Below are 14,563 nucleotides of genomic sequence, written 5' to 3' on the forward strand. Positions count from 1 at the left end.
TGGTCAAGGGCAGAGAAGCAGGAAATGGAAGAGATGCGTTGGAGGGCATTGTTGATTATGTGGGAGGAGAAATTGCAGTCCTGGAAACAGGAGGCCATCTGGGATGTCCTTGAGTGGAATTGCTCCTCCTCGGAGCAGATATGGCGGAAGCAGAGGAATCGGGAGTAAGGGATTGCATTTTTACAGGAGGGGGAGTCGGAGGAAGTGTAGTCCAGGTAGCTATGGGAGTCGGTGGGTTTGAAATAGTTTTGTGTTGAGTTAGTCGCCAGAGATGGAGACGGAGAGGTAAGGCAACTGAGAGGAGATTTGAGAGACGTCTTCAAATTCACGAGTGGGCTGGATAGAGTAGATAGGGAGAAGCCATTCCTGCTTGTAAAAGAAAAATAACAAGAGGTTATCAATTTAAAGTGATGTGTAAATGAAGCAAGAGTGAGAAAAATATTTTTCACACAAGTTAAGCATAAGTAATGTACTACCTAGAAATGTGGTGGAGACAGGTTCAGCTGAGTCATTCAAGAGGGCATTGAATGGTTATTTAGATAGAATTATTGTGCAGAGGTATAAAAAAAAAAGGCAGGAGTTTGGCATTAGGTAATGCAGGAGAAAGTGAGGTCTGCAGATGCTGGAGATCAGAGCTGGAAATGTGTTGCTGGAAAAGCGCAGCAGGTCAGGCAGCATCCAGGGAACAGGAGAATCGACGTTTCGGGCATAAGCCCTTCTTCAGGAATGGGGAAAGTTTGTCCAGCAGGCTAAGATAAAAGGTAGGGAGGAGGGACTTGGGAGAGGGGCGTCGGAAATGTGATAGGTGGAAAGAGGTCAAGGTGAGGGTGATAGGTCAGACTGGGGTGGGGGCGGAGAGGTCGGGAAGAAGATCTCAGGTTAGGAAGGCGGTGCTGAATTTGATGGATTTGACTGAGACAGGGTGGGGGGAGGGGAAATGAGGAAACTGGTGAAATCCGAGTTCATCCCTTGTGGTTGGAGGGTTCCTAGCCGGAAGATGAGGCGTTCTTCCTCCAACCGTCGTTTTGTTGTGGTCTGACGATGGAGGAGTCCAAAGACCTGCATATCCTTGGTGGAGTGGGAGGGGGAATTGAAATGTTGAGCTACAGGGTGGTTGGGTTGGTTGGTCCGGGTGTCCCAGAGGTGTTCTCTGAAACGCTCCGCAAGTAGCCGGCCTGTCTCCCCAATATAGAGGAGGCCACATCGGGTGCAGAGGATGCAATAGATGATATGTGTGGAGGTGCAGGTGAATCTGTGGCGGATATGGAAGTTTCCTTTGGGGCCTTGGAGGGAGGTGAGGGGGGAGGTGTGGGCGCAAGTCTTGCACCTCCTGCGGTTGCAGGGGAAGGTGCCGGGAGTGGAGGTTGGGTTGGTGGGGGGTGTGGACCTGACGAGGGAGTCACGGAGGGAGTGGTCTTTACGGAATGCTGATAGGGGAGGGGAGGGAAATATATCCTTGGTGGTGGGGTCCGTTTGGAGGTAGCGGAAATGACGGCGGATGATGCGCTGTACATGGAGATTGGTGGGGTGGTAGGTGAGGACCAGTGGGGTTCTGTCCTGGTGGCGGTTGGAGGGGCGGGGCTCAAGGGCGGAGGAGCGGGAAGTGGAAGAGATGCGGTGGAGGGCATCGTCGACCACGTCGGGGGGGAAATTGCGGTCCTTGAAGAAGGAGGCCATCTGGGTTGTGCGTTTTTGGAACTGGTCCTCCTGGGAGCAGATGCGGCGGAGTCGAAGGAATTGGGAGAATGGGATGCGTTTTTACAGGGGGCAGGATGGGAGGAGGTGTAGTCCAGGTAGCTGTGTGAGTCGGTCGGTTTGTAGTAGATGTCCGTGTTGATTCGGTCGCCTGAGATGGAAATAGAAAGGTCGAGGAAGGGGAGGGAGGAATCTGAGACTGTCCAGGTGAATTTGAGGTCGGGGTGGAAGGTGTTGGTGAAGTGGATGAACTGTTCAACTTCCTCGTGGGAGCACGAGGCGGCGCCGATACAGTCATCGATGTAGCAGAGGAAAAGGTGGGGGGTGGGGCCAGTGTAGTTGCGGAAGATGGATTGTTCCACATGTCCTACGAAGAGGCAGGCATAGCTGGGGCCCATGCGGGTGCCCATGGCTACTCCTTTCGTTTGGAGGAAGTGGGGTTACCTCAGATTACAACAGGATCTTGACCAAATGGTCCAATGGTCTGAGAAGTGACAGATGGAGTTTAATTTAGATAAATGCGAGGTACTGCATTTTGGGAAAGTAAATCTTAGCAGGACCTATACATTTAATGGTAAGGTCCTAGGGAGTGTTGCTGAACAAAGAGACCTTGGAGTGCAGGTTCATAGCTCCTTGATAGAAGCAGGTACTTAGGATAGTGAAGAAGGCATTTGGTATGCTTTCCTTTATTGGTCAGAGTATTGAGTACAGGAGTTGGGAGGTCATGTTGTGGCTGTACAGGACATTGGTTAGGCCACTGCTGGAATGTTGCATGCAATTCTGGTCTCCTTCCTATCGGAAAGATGTTGTGAAACTTGAAAAGGTTCAGAAAAGATTTACAAAGATGTTGCCAGGGTTGGAGGATTTGAACTATAGGGAGAGGCTGAACTGGCTGGGGCTGTTTTCCCTGGAGCGTCGGAGGCTGAGGGGTGACCTTATAGAAGTTTACAAAATTATGAGGGGCTTTGATAGGGTAAATAGGCAAAGTCTTTTCCCTGGGGTCAGAGAGTCCAGAACTAAAGGGCATAGGTTTAGGGTGAAAGGGGAAAGATATAAAAGAGATGGGGAATAACTGAAATTACAACAGGGGGGTTATGACCGGGTATTCCAGAACTAGAGGGCCTAGATTCAGGGTGAGAGGGGAAAGATATAAAAGAGATCTAAGGGGCAACTTTTTCACGCAGAGGGTGGTACGTCTCTGGAATGAACTGCCAGAGGATGTGGTGGAGGCTGGTACAATTGCAACATTTAAGAGGCATTTGGATGGGTATATGAATAGGAAGGGTTTGGAGGGATATGGGCCGGGTGCTGGCAGGTGGGACTAGATTAGGTTGGGATGTCTGGTTGGCATGGTTGGGTTGGACAGAAGGGTCTGTGTCCATGCTGTACATCTCTATGACTCTATATATTGGCACTGCTTATCAGTGTAAACACAGGCATGGCTGTCCTGGAAGCAGGCCAGTTGCTTCAGCTTCATGAGACTATCTAAGACCATTACATAGACAGCAAATGTATGTTGACTATTTTTGTTTCTTCACTGCACGATACATTGCGAAACAGTGCTTCTGCTCACTATGTATTAGCATTGCTGTAATATTGTGTCAATACCATTAGAAAACAGATTCATTTTTGCAAACAAAACAAAAAAATATTTGTCCCTGAACCAAGTGACCCTAGTGGCTACAGCACAGAAAGTGGAAGGCTGCTGAGTTTCACAGGACGTTCTTGAATAGCTCTACGCCTCAAGGATCTGGCTTTGGGCAACACCACTAAGGCATGAATAGCACCTTTTTCATAGGTTTGCTTAGTAGCAATAGTAAAGGACGCTGATAAAGTGACAGTAGTGGGAACACAAATATTGTTACACCCCGAGCGAACAGCGGGTTCATATTGCGTAGTAGCACTACCACATCCCCTGCATTGCACATCATTGTTCCTCATCACCTGCTGGACAAGATAGCTGGACTGTTATGAGTCACAGCTATGTACAGCACAGAAACAGACCCTTTGGACAACCGGTCCATGTCAACCAAATATCCTAAATTAATTTAATCCCATTTGCCAGCACTTGGCCCATATCCCTCTAAACCCTTCCTATTCATATACCCATCCAGATGTCTTTTAAATGCTGTAACTGTACCAGCCTCCACCACTTCCTCTGGCAACTCATTCCAAACACGGAACCACCCTTTGCGTGAAAAACTTGCCCCTTAGGTCCCTTTTAAATCTTTCCCCTCTCACCATAAACCTGTGCCACGTTGAGCAATAAAATCTGTACCCATGCCTGGATGGAGCTATCAGTCTGGATAGCTGCAGCCTGAGCCTTCATGCCAGGACAAAAATCTCAAAACCCTGCCTGAACATTCCTTGCAGCTGTTATATTGGTATAATTGGAAAAAGTCTTTCTATCTTGGGCTAATTTGCCATGTCTGTATGGATGTTCTTACCATTTGTACAGTGGCAAAGATGTGTTCTAAGATCCTCAACACGCCTTGTAACACCAAGCCAGTAACTGGCAACCAGCTGACAGATCTGCCAATGCACTAAGCAGTTCACCTCAACAGGTTTTAAATATAAACACCTTGCAGCACAGCTGGTGTGAAACCTTGCCTTCCATGAAGGTCACACCTGAGCTGACCTCTCTCTTGGCTTGGCACAGGCCATTTGTGCTTAGTAACTCATCATATACAGATTCTGACTCTATATTGCTTCAGTGTCAATACCTGAATTAGTAGCTGAGTGCTGCATCAAGTAACAATGTTGTTTTTCTTCTCCTCTCTCTCTTACACTTGTTTCTTCAGTGTGGTGGTACAATGGGAGGCTCGGGATAGGAGGAACTCCTATCTCCAGTTTCCATTTCATGGAACATTTAAGAATGAGGAGTTAATGGAGAAGATGCAGAAGAGAATAACTTACCTGCACCATATACAGCCTCCCCTGCACCAGACTCCACTGATTTCTGAGCACATTTGTCCCTGATCTATAGAAGCAACCCTCTAGGGAGCTGTGGGGATATAGCCCCTTGGTCCTAACAACCTCTTATGGTTTTCATGCCTCTTGTTCCTGAAAATGGGGGGACACAATCTCACATCTACCACACATTTTGTCTGGATTGGTTGATTAATGGCAGAAGAACATGCTAATTAAGAACTATGAGTGCTCCCTAGGTTTATGGACCAATGGAATGCCCTACAACTTAGAAGGTGCTGCATCCTGATGTTCAGAATTTTTAAAGAATTAAAATAAACAAAATCTACAGCTGCAGGTCACCACTGTAGAAACCAATGAAAACAGTGGTCTTACCAGTAAGTAGGTCACAGAGGCCTCAAAGTATTCTGAGAGCGTCCTTGCCCCACTATTCCACATTGCTGTTTCACAATGCTGTACCCCACCCCCACGCCGATCTCCGTCCCCGCCCCCAGGCCTACCCCGCCCCCACACCCAGCTCCAGCACCACACCAGGTCCTAGCTCCCAGCCCTGCCGTGTTTTCACCATCCCTCCAGACCTACCCCTCTCTGAGGATGAAAGATCAGTCCTCAGCAGAGGCCTCACCTTCATTCCCCTATGCTCTCGGATTAATGAGTTCAACACACGGCGTGACATCGAACAATTCTTCCGCTGCCTTCGCCTCCGTGCCTACTTCTTCAACCAAGACTCTCGCCCACCCTCTGACGACCCCTTCTCACGCCTCCAACACACCCCATCCACCTGGACACCCCGTGCTGGCCTCCTACCTGCCCTCGACCTCTTCATAGCAAACTGCCGCCGCGATATTAACCGCTACCTGAACTCCCCCACTCCAACCTCTCACCCTCGGAACGCGCAGCCCTCCACTCCCTCCGTTGCAACCCCAACCTCACTATCAAACCAGCAGACAAGGGAGGCGCGGTAGTAGTTTGGCGCAACGACCTTTACACAGCTGAGGCCAAACGCCAGCTCGCAGATGCCTCCTCCTACTGCCCCCTTGACCATGACCCCACCCCCCACCACCAAACCATCATCTCCCAGACCATCCATAACCTCATCACCTCGGGGGATCTCCCATCCACTGCCTCCAACCCCATAGTCCCACAACCCCGCACCCCCCGCTTCTACCTCCTGCCCAAAATCCACAAACCTGACTGCCCCGGCCGACCCATTGTCTCCGCCTGCTCCTGCCCCACCGAACTCATCTCCGCATACCTTGACATGGTCCTGTCCCCCTTAGTCCAAGAACTCCCCACCTACGTTCGGGACACCACCCATGCCCTCCACCTCCTCCATGATTTTCGCTTCCCCGGTCCCCAACGCCTTATCTTCACCATGGACATCCAGTCCCTGTACACCTCCATCCCCCATCACGAAGGACTCAAAGCCCTCTGCTTCTTCCTTTCCCGCCGTACCAACCAGTACCCTTCCACTGACACCCTCCTTCGACTGACTGAACTGGTCCTCACCCTGAACAACTTCTCTTTCCAATCCTCCCACTTCCTCCAAATGAAAGGAGTAGCCATGGGCACCTGCATGGGCCCCAGCTATGCCTGCCTCTTCGTAGGATATGTGGAACAATCCATCTTCTGCAGCTGCACTGGCACCACCCCCCCCACCTTTTCCTCCACTACATCGATGACTGTATAGGCGCTGCCTCGTGCTCCCACGAGGAGGTTGAACAGTTCATCCACTTCACCAACACCTTCCACCCCGACCTCAAATTCACCTGGACAGTCTCAGATTCCTCCCTCCCCTTCCTCGACCTTTCTATTTCTATCTCAGGCGACCGAATCAACACGGACATCTATTACAAACCGACCGACTCCCACAGCTACCTGGACTACACCTCCTCCCACCCTGCCCCCTGTAAAAACGCCATCCCATTCTCCCAATTCCTTCGTCTCCGCCGCATCTGCTCCCAGGAGGACCAGTTCCAAAAACGTAGAACCCAGATGGCCTCCTTCTTCAAGGACTGCAATTTTCCCCCCGACGTGGTTGACAATGCCCTCCACCGCATCTCTTCCACTTCCCGCTCCTCCGCCACCAGGACAGAACCCCACTGGTCTTCACCTACCACCCCACCAATCTCCATGTACAGCGCATCATCCGCCGTCATTTCCGCCACCTCCAAACGGACCCCACCACCAAAGATATATTTTGCTCCCCTCCCCTATCAGCATTCCGTAAAGACCACTCCCTCTGTGACTCCCTCGTCAGATCCATACCCCCCACCAACCCAACCTCCACTCACGACACCTTCCCCTGCAACCGCAGGAGGTGCAAGACTTGCGCCCACACCTCCCCCCTCATCTCCCTCCAAGGCCCCAAAGGAAACTTCCATATCCGCCACAGATTCACCTGCACCTCCACACACATCATCTATTGCATCCTCTGCACCCGATGTGGCCTCCTCTATATTGGGGAGACAGGCCGGCTACTTGCGGAGCGTTTCAGAGAACACCTCTGGGACACCCGGACCAACCAACCCAACCACCCTGTGGCTCAACACTTCAACTCCCCCTCCCACTCCACCAAGGATATTCAGGTCTTTAGACTCCTCCATCGCCAGACCACAACAAAACGACGGTTGGAGGAAGAGCGCCTCATCTTCCGCCTAGGAACCCTCCAACCACAAGGGATGAACTCGGATTTCACCAGTTTCCTCATTTCCCCTCCCCCCACCTTGTCTCAGTCAAATCCATCGAACTCAGCACCGCCTTCCTAACCTGCAATCTTCTTCCTGACCTCTCCGACCCCACCCCAGTCTGACCTATCATCCTCACCTTGACCTCTTTCCACCTATCGCATTTCCGACGCCCCTCCCCCAAATCCCTCCTCCCTACCTTTTATCTTAGCCTGCTGGACAAACTTTCCTCATTCCTGAAGAAGGGCTTATGCCCGAAACGTCGATTCTCCTGTTCCCTGGATGCTGCCTGACCTGCTGCGCTTTTCCAGCAACACATTTTCGGCTCTGATCTCCAGCATCTGCAGCCCTCACTTTCTCCTCCTGTTTCAAAGCAACCCCTATGTCTCTAATGCTCGAGGCTGCCTGGAAAATTCCAGTTGGTCTCTGATCATTGTTACAATTGGCTTCTTAATCAGCTTCTTGTCAGTATGATGCTGGCAGATAGTGTCAGCAAACTCAGTTCCTGCCCTCATATCAGGGTGAAAACCTAGTCTACAGAGTAGGCTGAAATCCGATCTGCTTAAATGTTTTCTAAAATTGCACTGGAATACAGCATGACCATCAATTTGTAAAGATGAACTGTTCACTTCAACTTGCGAACACTAACAAAATAGATTATTGAAGACAAGAATTTAGACTTATTTCTACTGACAAGATTGCAGCAGTAAAAGTTGAAAACTTTGGGGGACAAATCCAACTCTACTTCAATACTGCCAATGGGAGTAGAATGCCTACTTTCCTGCTGCTATATTCTCAGTATCTAAGATCCAAATGCAATGCTTTGTTCAAACGTTATTGCAACATCACGGTCAGTCCACCTTTTTAGAGACATTTGATACGATATACTCACATTGTTGCATTCTCCCACAAAATATAATGAAAATCCATCAGCCATCGTAGCTGCAAAACAGTAATAGAGAAAGGTATAAAATAATTAGGACACAGTTACAACACAGCATTCATAGTGCTTTTAGGGAAAGCTTAGAGTTTCTACTCCATTTGCAATATCATAAAGGAAAAATAGAAAGACAGGGAAATAAAATTAAAACCTACTCAAATAATTTTTATGATGCTTAATTAAATATCAGTGTATCTGCGGCACAACTAGCTAATGGGCAGGAAACAGCAAGTGGAGTTTTTTTGTTAAAGTTGGCGACCTGTGATTAATGGGGTTCCACAGGGATCAATGTTGGGACCGTAACTGTTTACAATATATATCAATGACTTGGAACAAGGAAGCAAATAACTTGCAGCCAAGCTCACACATGATACAAAAATAGGTAAAAAGGCAGGTTGCAAAAGAGATAGAAACTATTCACAGTAAAATATTCATAGAATAAGTGTGCATAAAGTTGGCAAATGATGTGAAGTTGCTCATTTTGGAGAAAGATAACAAAACAACAGAATATTATTTAAATGAATAAAAAATACTCCAGAAAACTGCAACACAAAGAGACTTGGGAGTAGTCGTGCACAAAACACAAAACTAGTACATAGGTACAGCAGGCAACGAGGAAGGCTAAAGGAATGTTAGTCCTTATTTCAAGAGGGTTGGAGTTTAAACAGCCTTACTGCAGCTGGACAAGGTGCTGCTGAGATCACACCTGGAGCATTGTTAGCAGTTTTGGTCCCCTTATTTAAGGAAAAATACCATTTCATTGGAGGCAGCTTAGAGAAGGTTCACTATGATGATTGCTATTATGGAAAGATTTTCTTATGAACAAATATTAAACAGGTTGGAACTCTACTCACTGGAATTTTGAAGAACGAGAGGTGATCTCATTGAATGCTGAGGGGGTGTTTCCTCTCATGGGAGAGCATAGGACTAGTGAGCATAGTCTCAGAATAAAGGGATGTCAATTTAAGACTGAAATGACATAGATTTTCTTCTCTCAGAGGGTTGAGAACATTTGAAATTCCTCACCACCGATAACTGTGGGAGCAGAGTCATTGCGTACATTTAAGAGTGAGACAGATTGTCCAGTAGGTAAATCGAGGATTATGGGGAAAGGGCAGGAAAATGGACATAAGAGAAAAAGCAAATGTTTTCCATCAAAACCAGGTTTCATTTTGGGATCATACTTGTCCAATAGTAATAGCAGCAGGATTACAACACAAGTTAATCCAAGGAACCTTTAGCTAAGAAATTAAAGATCGACAATGGAGATGTAATGAATTCTGGAGCATCAATTTTAGACACAAAGTGAGGCAAGTATTGAAAATGGCTACTGGCAACTAGGTGACCTGCTAGTTCTGCAGCTCCATCAAATCTCCAGACCATGGGATGTGTGAGGTTGAGGATGGGCTACTGGCATAATCTATTCCCTTCCTGTAAACGTCACTTAAGATTAATTGTCGAAGAATGACTGGGACTTTCCTGTCAACCCCCATGTCAGCTCTGTCAACAGACAATAGTGAGGCTGCCTGGCAACCATTTTCTAGCTGCAGATTGGGATGGCCAGAAATTCAGGCAAGCATAGAGACAATCTGTGCCGACATATATTCAGCTCAAGCTGCAGTGTCTTTTGGAACTCAATCCCATTCCCCTCAAAGCGGTGGTTCAGTAGCTGGATTTGATTAGATTAGATTACTTACAGCATAGAAACAAGCCCTTTGGCCCAACAGGTCCACACTGACCCGCTGAAGCGCAACCCACCCAAACCCATTTCCCTACATTTACCCCTTACCTAACACTACGGGCAATTTAGCATGGCCAATTCACCTCACCTGCACATTTTTGGACTGTGGGAGGAAACCGGAGCACCCAGAGGAAACCCATGCAGACACGGGGAGAATGTGCAAACTCCACACAGACAGTCACCTGAGGTGGGAATTGAACCTGGGTCTCTGGTGCTGTGAGGCAGCAGTACTAACCACTGTGCCACCCACATTTTTAATTTTAGAAATTTGAAGAATTTCATCTTCTTCTCCCTCATTTGTCGGCCATGAAATATTGCTGGAGACAAAAATACTGCAGATGCTGGAATCGAAAGTAGTCAAGCAGGAGGCTGGAAGAATACAGCAAGCCAGGCAGCATCAGGAGGTGGAGAAGTTAATGTTTCGGGTATAACTGTTCTTCAGGAATGGAGTTGGGGTAGGGGGAGCTACAGGTAAAGAGAGACCCCCCCTCTCCCCACCCAAACCATCCCCCTTTTTATCTGTAGCTTTCCCTCCACTCACCTCCATTCGTGAAGAAGGGTTATATCAGAAACATTGGCTTTTCCATCTCCTGATGCTGCCTGACTTGCTGTGTTCTTCCAGCCTCTTGCACGAAATATTGAGAGTACTTCCAAGCTGGGAGATTTCTATTTGCCTCTTACATCAGGAATCTGCCTGCTGTTAATTAGGCAATGAGTCTCCTCTCTAGTGATTAAGTGGCCAATTCAGAAAAATCACAAGTGAATGCCATAGTCAGTGCTTCTGACCCCCATTTGGGCCCAACAATGGGGTCCCAAAGCCCACCGGGAAAATTCTACATCTTACAATTTAATAATGATTTGCTTATATTTGGAGACATAGCCATAAAAATAGAAAGAAATTTAACAGTAAGAAAATAATTACTTGGCCTGCTGAACTTATTCCTTAATGTTAATTTCATCATACGATTTTAGTGTATTTTTAGCAAGCTCAATTTCATTGCTTCTACAATTTTAATCGGTTGTGTAGTTCTAATAATTATGATTACATTAATGTTGTTAAACAGATTTTTGATATACATTTTATATTTACTTAATGATTAATGTTTATATATGGCCAGTCCTCTTTCCATGTTATGTTTTGAACAATCTGGGTTTATTTTATAACATTTAATGTCCTTGATAAATTATGGGCAGAAAACCAAGAGAGCAAATGTGGCCTCCATTTAATGTCCAATCCAAAAGATGGTTCCTCCAACAATGCAGTATTCCTAGTATAGGGTTGAAATTTTGGCTAAGACTTATGTTTAAATCTCTGGAGTGTCATTGAACCATAACAATTTAAATAAAAATGCCACCACAAAACCAAGACACAGAGCGAATTTGACAGGCAGTGGAAAGTGCAAGCCAATGGGAAATTGGACATGATGGCTAAAATCTGCAAGGTGACAACATCAGCCAAATACAATTGCTCATCATTCTTAAAGTATCAAAGTTACTCAAAGAGAATTTTGGCTTGTTTTGCCATTTTTTAAAAAAAGAAAACAACACTTGGGACATATGATATTCATTTTTTTGTGACTTAGAAGTGTCTCATTTGTGATTTACTAAGTGTTCACTGCTACAACTTGTAGATTTTCCTGTCAGGCGATCCCATCATGGGGTGCCCATGCTTGTTGTACTTGTACTAATCTGACACATCCACTGTAGCTCACCTGAAAACACTTATGTGGCATTTAATTATGTCCAAAGGTCGATCCCCCTTTCTGCTGCCCTTCGTTTTGCCTCAACAAGAGATCGCCATTGCTTTTCAGCTCCAATGAAATGGCCAAAATACTGACACTTCCTTTTTTGAATGACATTTTCTAGCTTCCACAAATTCGAGTTTCTCCACTTGTCTTGTGGTCCGCAAGTGGAACTTCTAGTATACGTCTTAGCATCTATATCCCAAAAGGCCTCTGTGTTCTTGTACAGATCTTTAATTTTTGTTCACATTTCGGAGGCAGACAGGAATGTGGACAGAGTGTGGCATCTTATGATGTTTCTTTGCTTGTTACAAGCTTGAGATTTCTTGCGTTAATGCATCTTTCATCTGCACAAAATTACTTCTGGCTACATCGGTCTTTCTTCTAACTTCAGTGACCCATCATTTTGTTTTATCTTCATCATCTTAAATAGACAAACTTAGCTACTTGCAACTGTACAATACCATCCACTACGAACCAAGGAACCAGAGTAGGCCACTTGGCCCTTCAAACTGCTTCATCATTCAATAAAATCATAGCTGATCTAATTTTAATCCCAACTTCACATTCCTGCATATCCCGATAATCTTTCATCCCCTTGTAATCAAGAATCTATTCTCTACTGCCTTCAAAAATTTAAAGATTCGGTATCCACAGCCTTTTGAGGAAAGGAATTCCAAAATTATCAACCCTTTGAGAGAAAACAATGTCTCATTTCTGTCTTAAGTCAGCATCTCCATATTTTTAAAGTATAACCCTAGTTCTAAATTCTCAGAAAGAGGAAACATCCATTTGACATCCACCCGGTCAGGTCCCCTCAGGATCTTATATGCTTTAATTAAGTCTCCCCTGATTTTTCTAAAGTGGGCAGCACAGTGTCTGAGTGGTTAGCACTGCTGCCTCAGAACACCAGAGACCTAGGTTCGATTCCACGACGGGTGACTGTCTGTGTGGAGTTTGCACGGGTCTGCACGTGTTTCCTCCCAAAGTTTAAAGATGTGCAAGTTAGGTGCATTGGCCATACTAAAGTGCCCATAGTGTTCAGGGATGTGCAGGCAACATGAGTTAACCATGGCAAATGCAGGGTTACAGGGATAGAGTAAGGGGATGGGTCTGGATGGCTTGCTTTTTGGACAGTCGGTGTGGACCCGTTGGGCTGAATGACCTGCTTCTGCACTGTAGGGATTCTACGATGTCCACAGGATTTAGGCCTAGCTTATCTAGCCTTTCTTCATAGAGCAATCTGTTCATTCTAGATATCAATCTACCAAACTCTCTCTGAACTCTTTCCAATACATTAACATCTTTCTACAAGTACGGCAATCAATACCTTTTAACCTCACCAATGCCCTGAACACCTGAAACATCCTACTATGGAATTCAATTTCCCTTGCAATAAACCATAATATTCTATTAACTTACCTGATTACTTGCTGGACCTGCATACTAACCTTCTGCATGTCATGCATTAGGCCACAGATATCTCCTCATTGTCTCACCATTTAGATAATATACATTTTTTTTCTGCCAAAATAGACAATGTCATACTTTCCTACATTGCACTCCATTTGCCAGATCATTGCCAACTCAACCTATCTATATCCCTTTGTTATCTCGTTGCATATTCTTCACAAATCATTTTCTTACTTAACTTTGTGTGTAATTGCTTGTGTAATCAAGCAATGTAGTTACAATATCTTCAAACCCTTCATATAAATAATTTGTATAAACCGTGCACAACTGAAGTCCCAGCACTGCCCTTGTGGTATACCATTCATTACATCTTACCAGCCTGAATAAAGACTCACTTATTCCTACTCTCTGCTTCCTGTTAGCCAGCTAATCTTCTATTCATGCCAGAATATTACTCCCGAGACCATGAGCTTTTATTTTCAACAATAATCTTTGACATGGCACCTTATCAAACACCTTCTGGAAATCTCTGCACAATACATCCATTGGTTCCCCTTTATCTACAGCACAAGTTACTTCTTCAAATAACTCCAATAAATTATTTAAACATGATATCCCTTTGACAAAACTATGTATCTAATTAGAATAGGGAATTTGGATAAATTCAAGGTAATAATTTTAATAATAGCTTTTCCCTATGACTGATTTTAATCTAACTGGTGTATAGTTTCCTTCTTTCTAGTTCTCTCCCTTTTTGAATAAAAGAGTTACATTAACTATTTTCTAATTTAAAAATGAACTTTACACAAATTTAATCAGTTTTGGAAAATTGAAACCAATGCATCAACTATCTCACTAGCTCTCCATCCTAGGGAAAAGACAACTACCATCAACTCTATCTATACCACTCATTGTTTTATAAACTTCTAACAGGTCGTCTCTCAACCTCCTATGCTCTCGTGAAAAAATCCTGCCTTTCTTTATAACTCAAACCTTTCAAAACCAGCAACACCCTGGTAAATCTCTCCAGCTTGATAATACCCTTCCTGTATCTGGAAGACCAGTTTTTTTCTATTCTGTCTAATCTTCTGACCTGCTACCTGTCTGCACAATTATATGTCTTTTTGTTAAGATTAATACTATCTTCAACTTTCTTAGTTAACCATGGATGGCGGGTCTATCTCTGAGAACCTTTCTTCCTTGTTGGAATATATCAATTCAGCGCTTTCTGGGATATCCCCTTAAACTTTTGTCATGGCATCTCTATTGACCTATTACTCTAAGTTGCCAGTTCATTTTTGCTACTCTGCTTTCATGCTCTCATAACTGCCCTTGTTTAAATTCAAACTAGTCTTGGGCCCACACTTCTCGCCCTTGAATATCATGTAAAATTCAATTATATCATTGTCGCAGAGAT

At 45.4% G+C, this 14,563-nt stretch overlaps 1 protein-coding gene across 7 annotated transcripts in view; it reads right to left on the reverse strand.

Annotated features, from left to right (window-relative positions):
* Nucleotides 1-14,563, reverse strand: part of pde10a (phosphodiesterase 10A) — a 488,240-nt gene that overhangs the window by 129,751 nt on the left and 343,926 nt on the right. For all 7 annotated transcript variants that reach the window (XM_087991438.1, XM_087991437.1, XM_087991435.1 and 4 more), the window contains one exon: nucleotides 8,203-8,252. In XM_087991438.1, coding sequence (XP_087847564.1) covers nucleotides 8,203-8,252 — 50 coding nt within the window. The remainder of the gene's footprint in view (nucleotides 1-8,202; nucleotides 8,253-14,563) is intronic.

This window comes from Chiloscyllium plagiosum, unplaced genomic scaffold, assembly GCF_037043375.1.
Source record: "Chiloscyllium plagiosum isolate Xiang-an unplaced genomic scaffold, Cpla_swu_hap1 HiC_scaffold_10, whole genome shotgun sequence".
Taxonomy (NCBI): Eukaryota; Metazoa; Chordata; class Chondrichthyes; order Orectolobiformes; family Hemiscylliidae; genus Chiloscyllium; species Chiloscyllium plagiosum.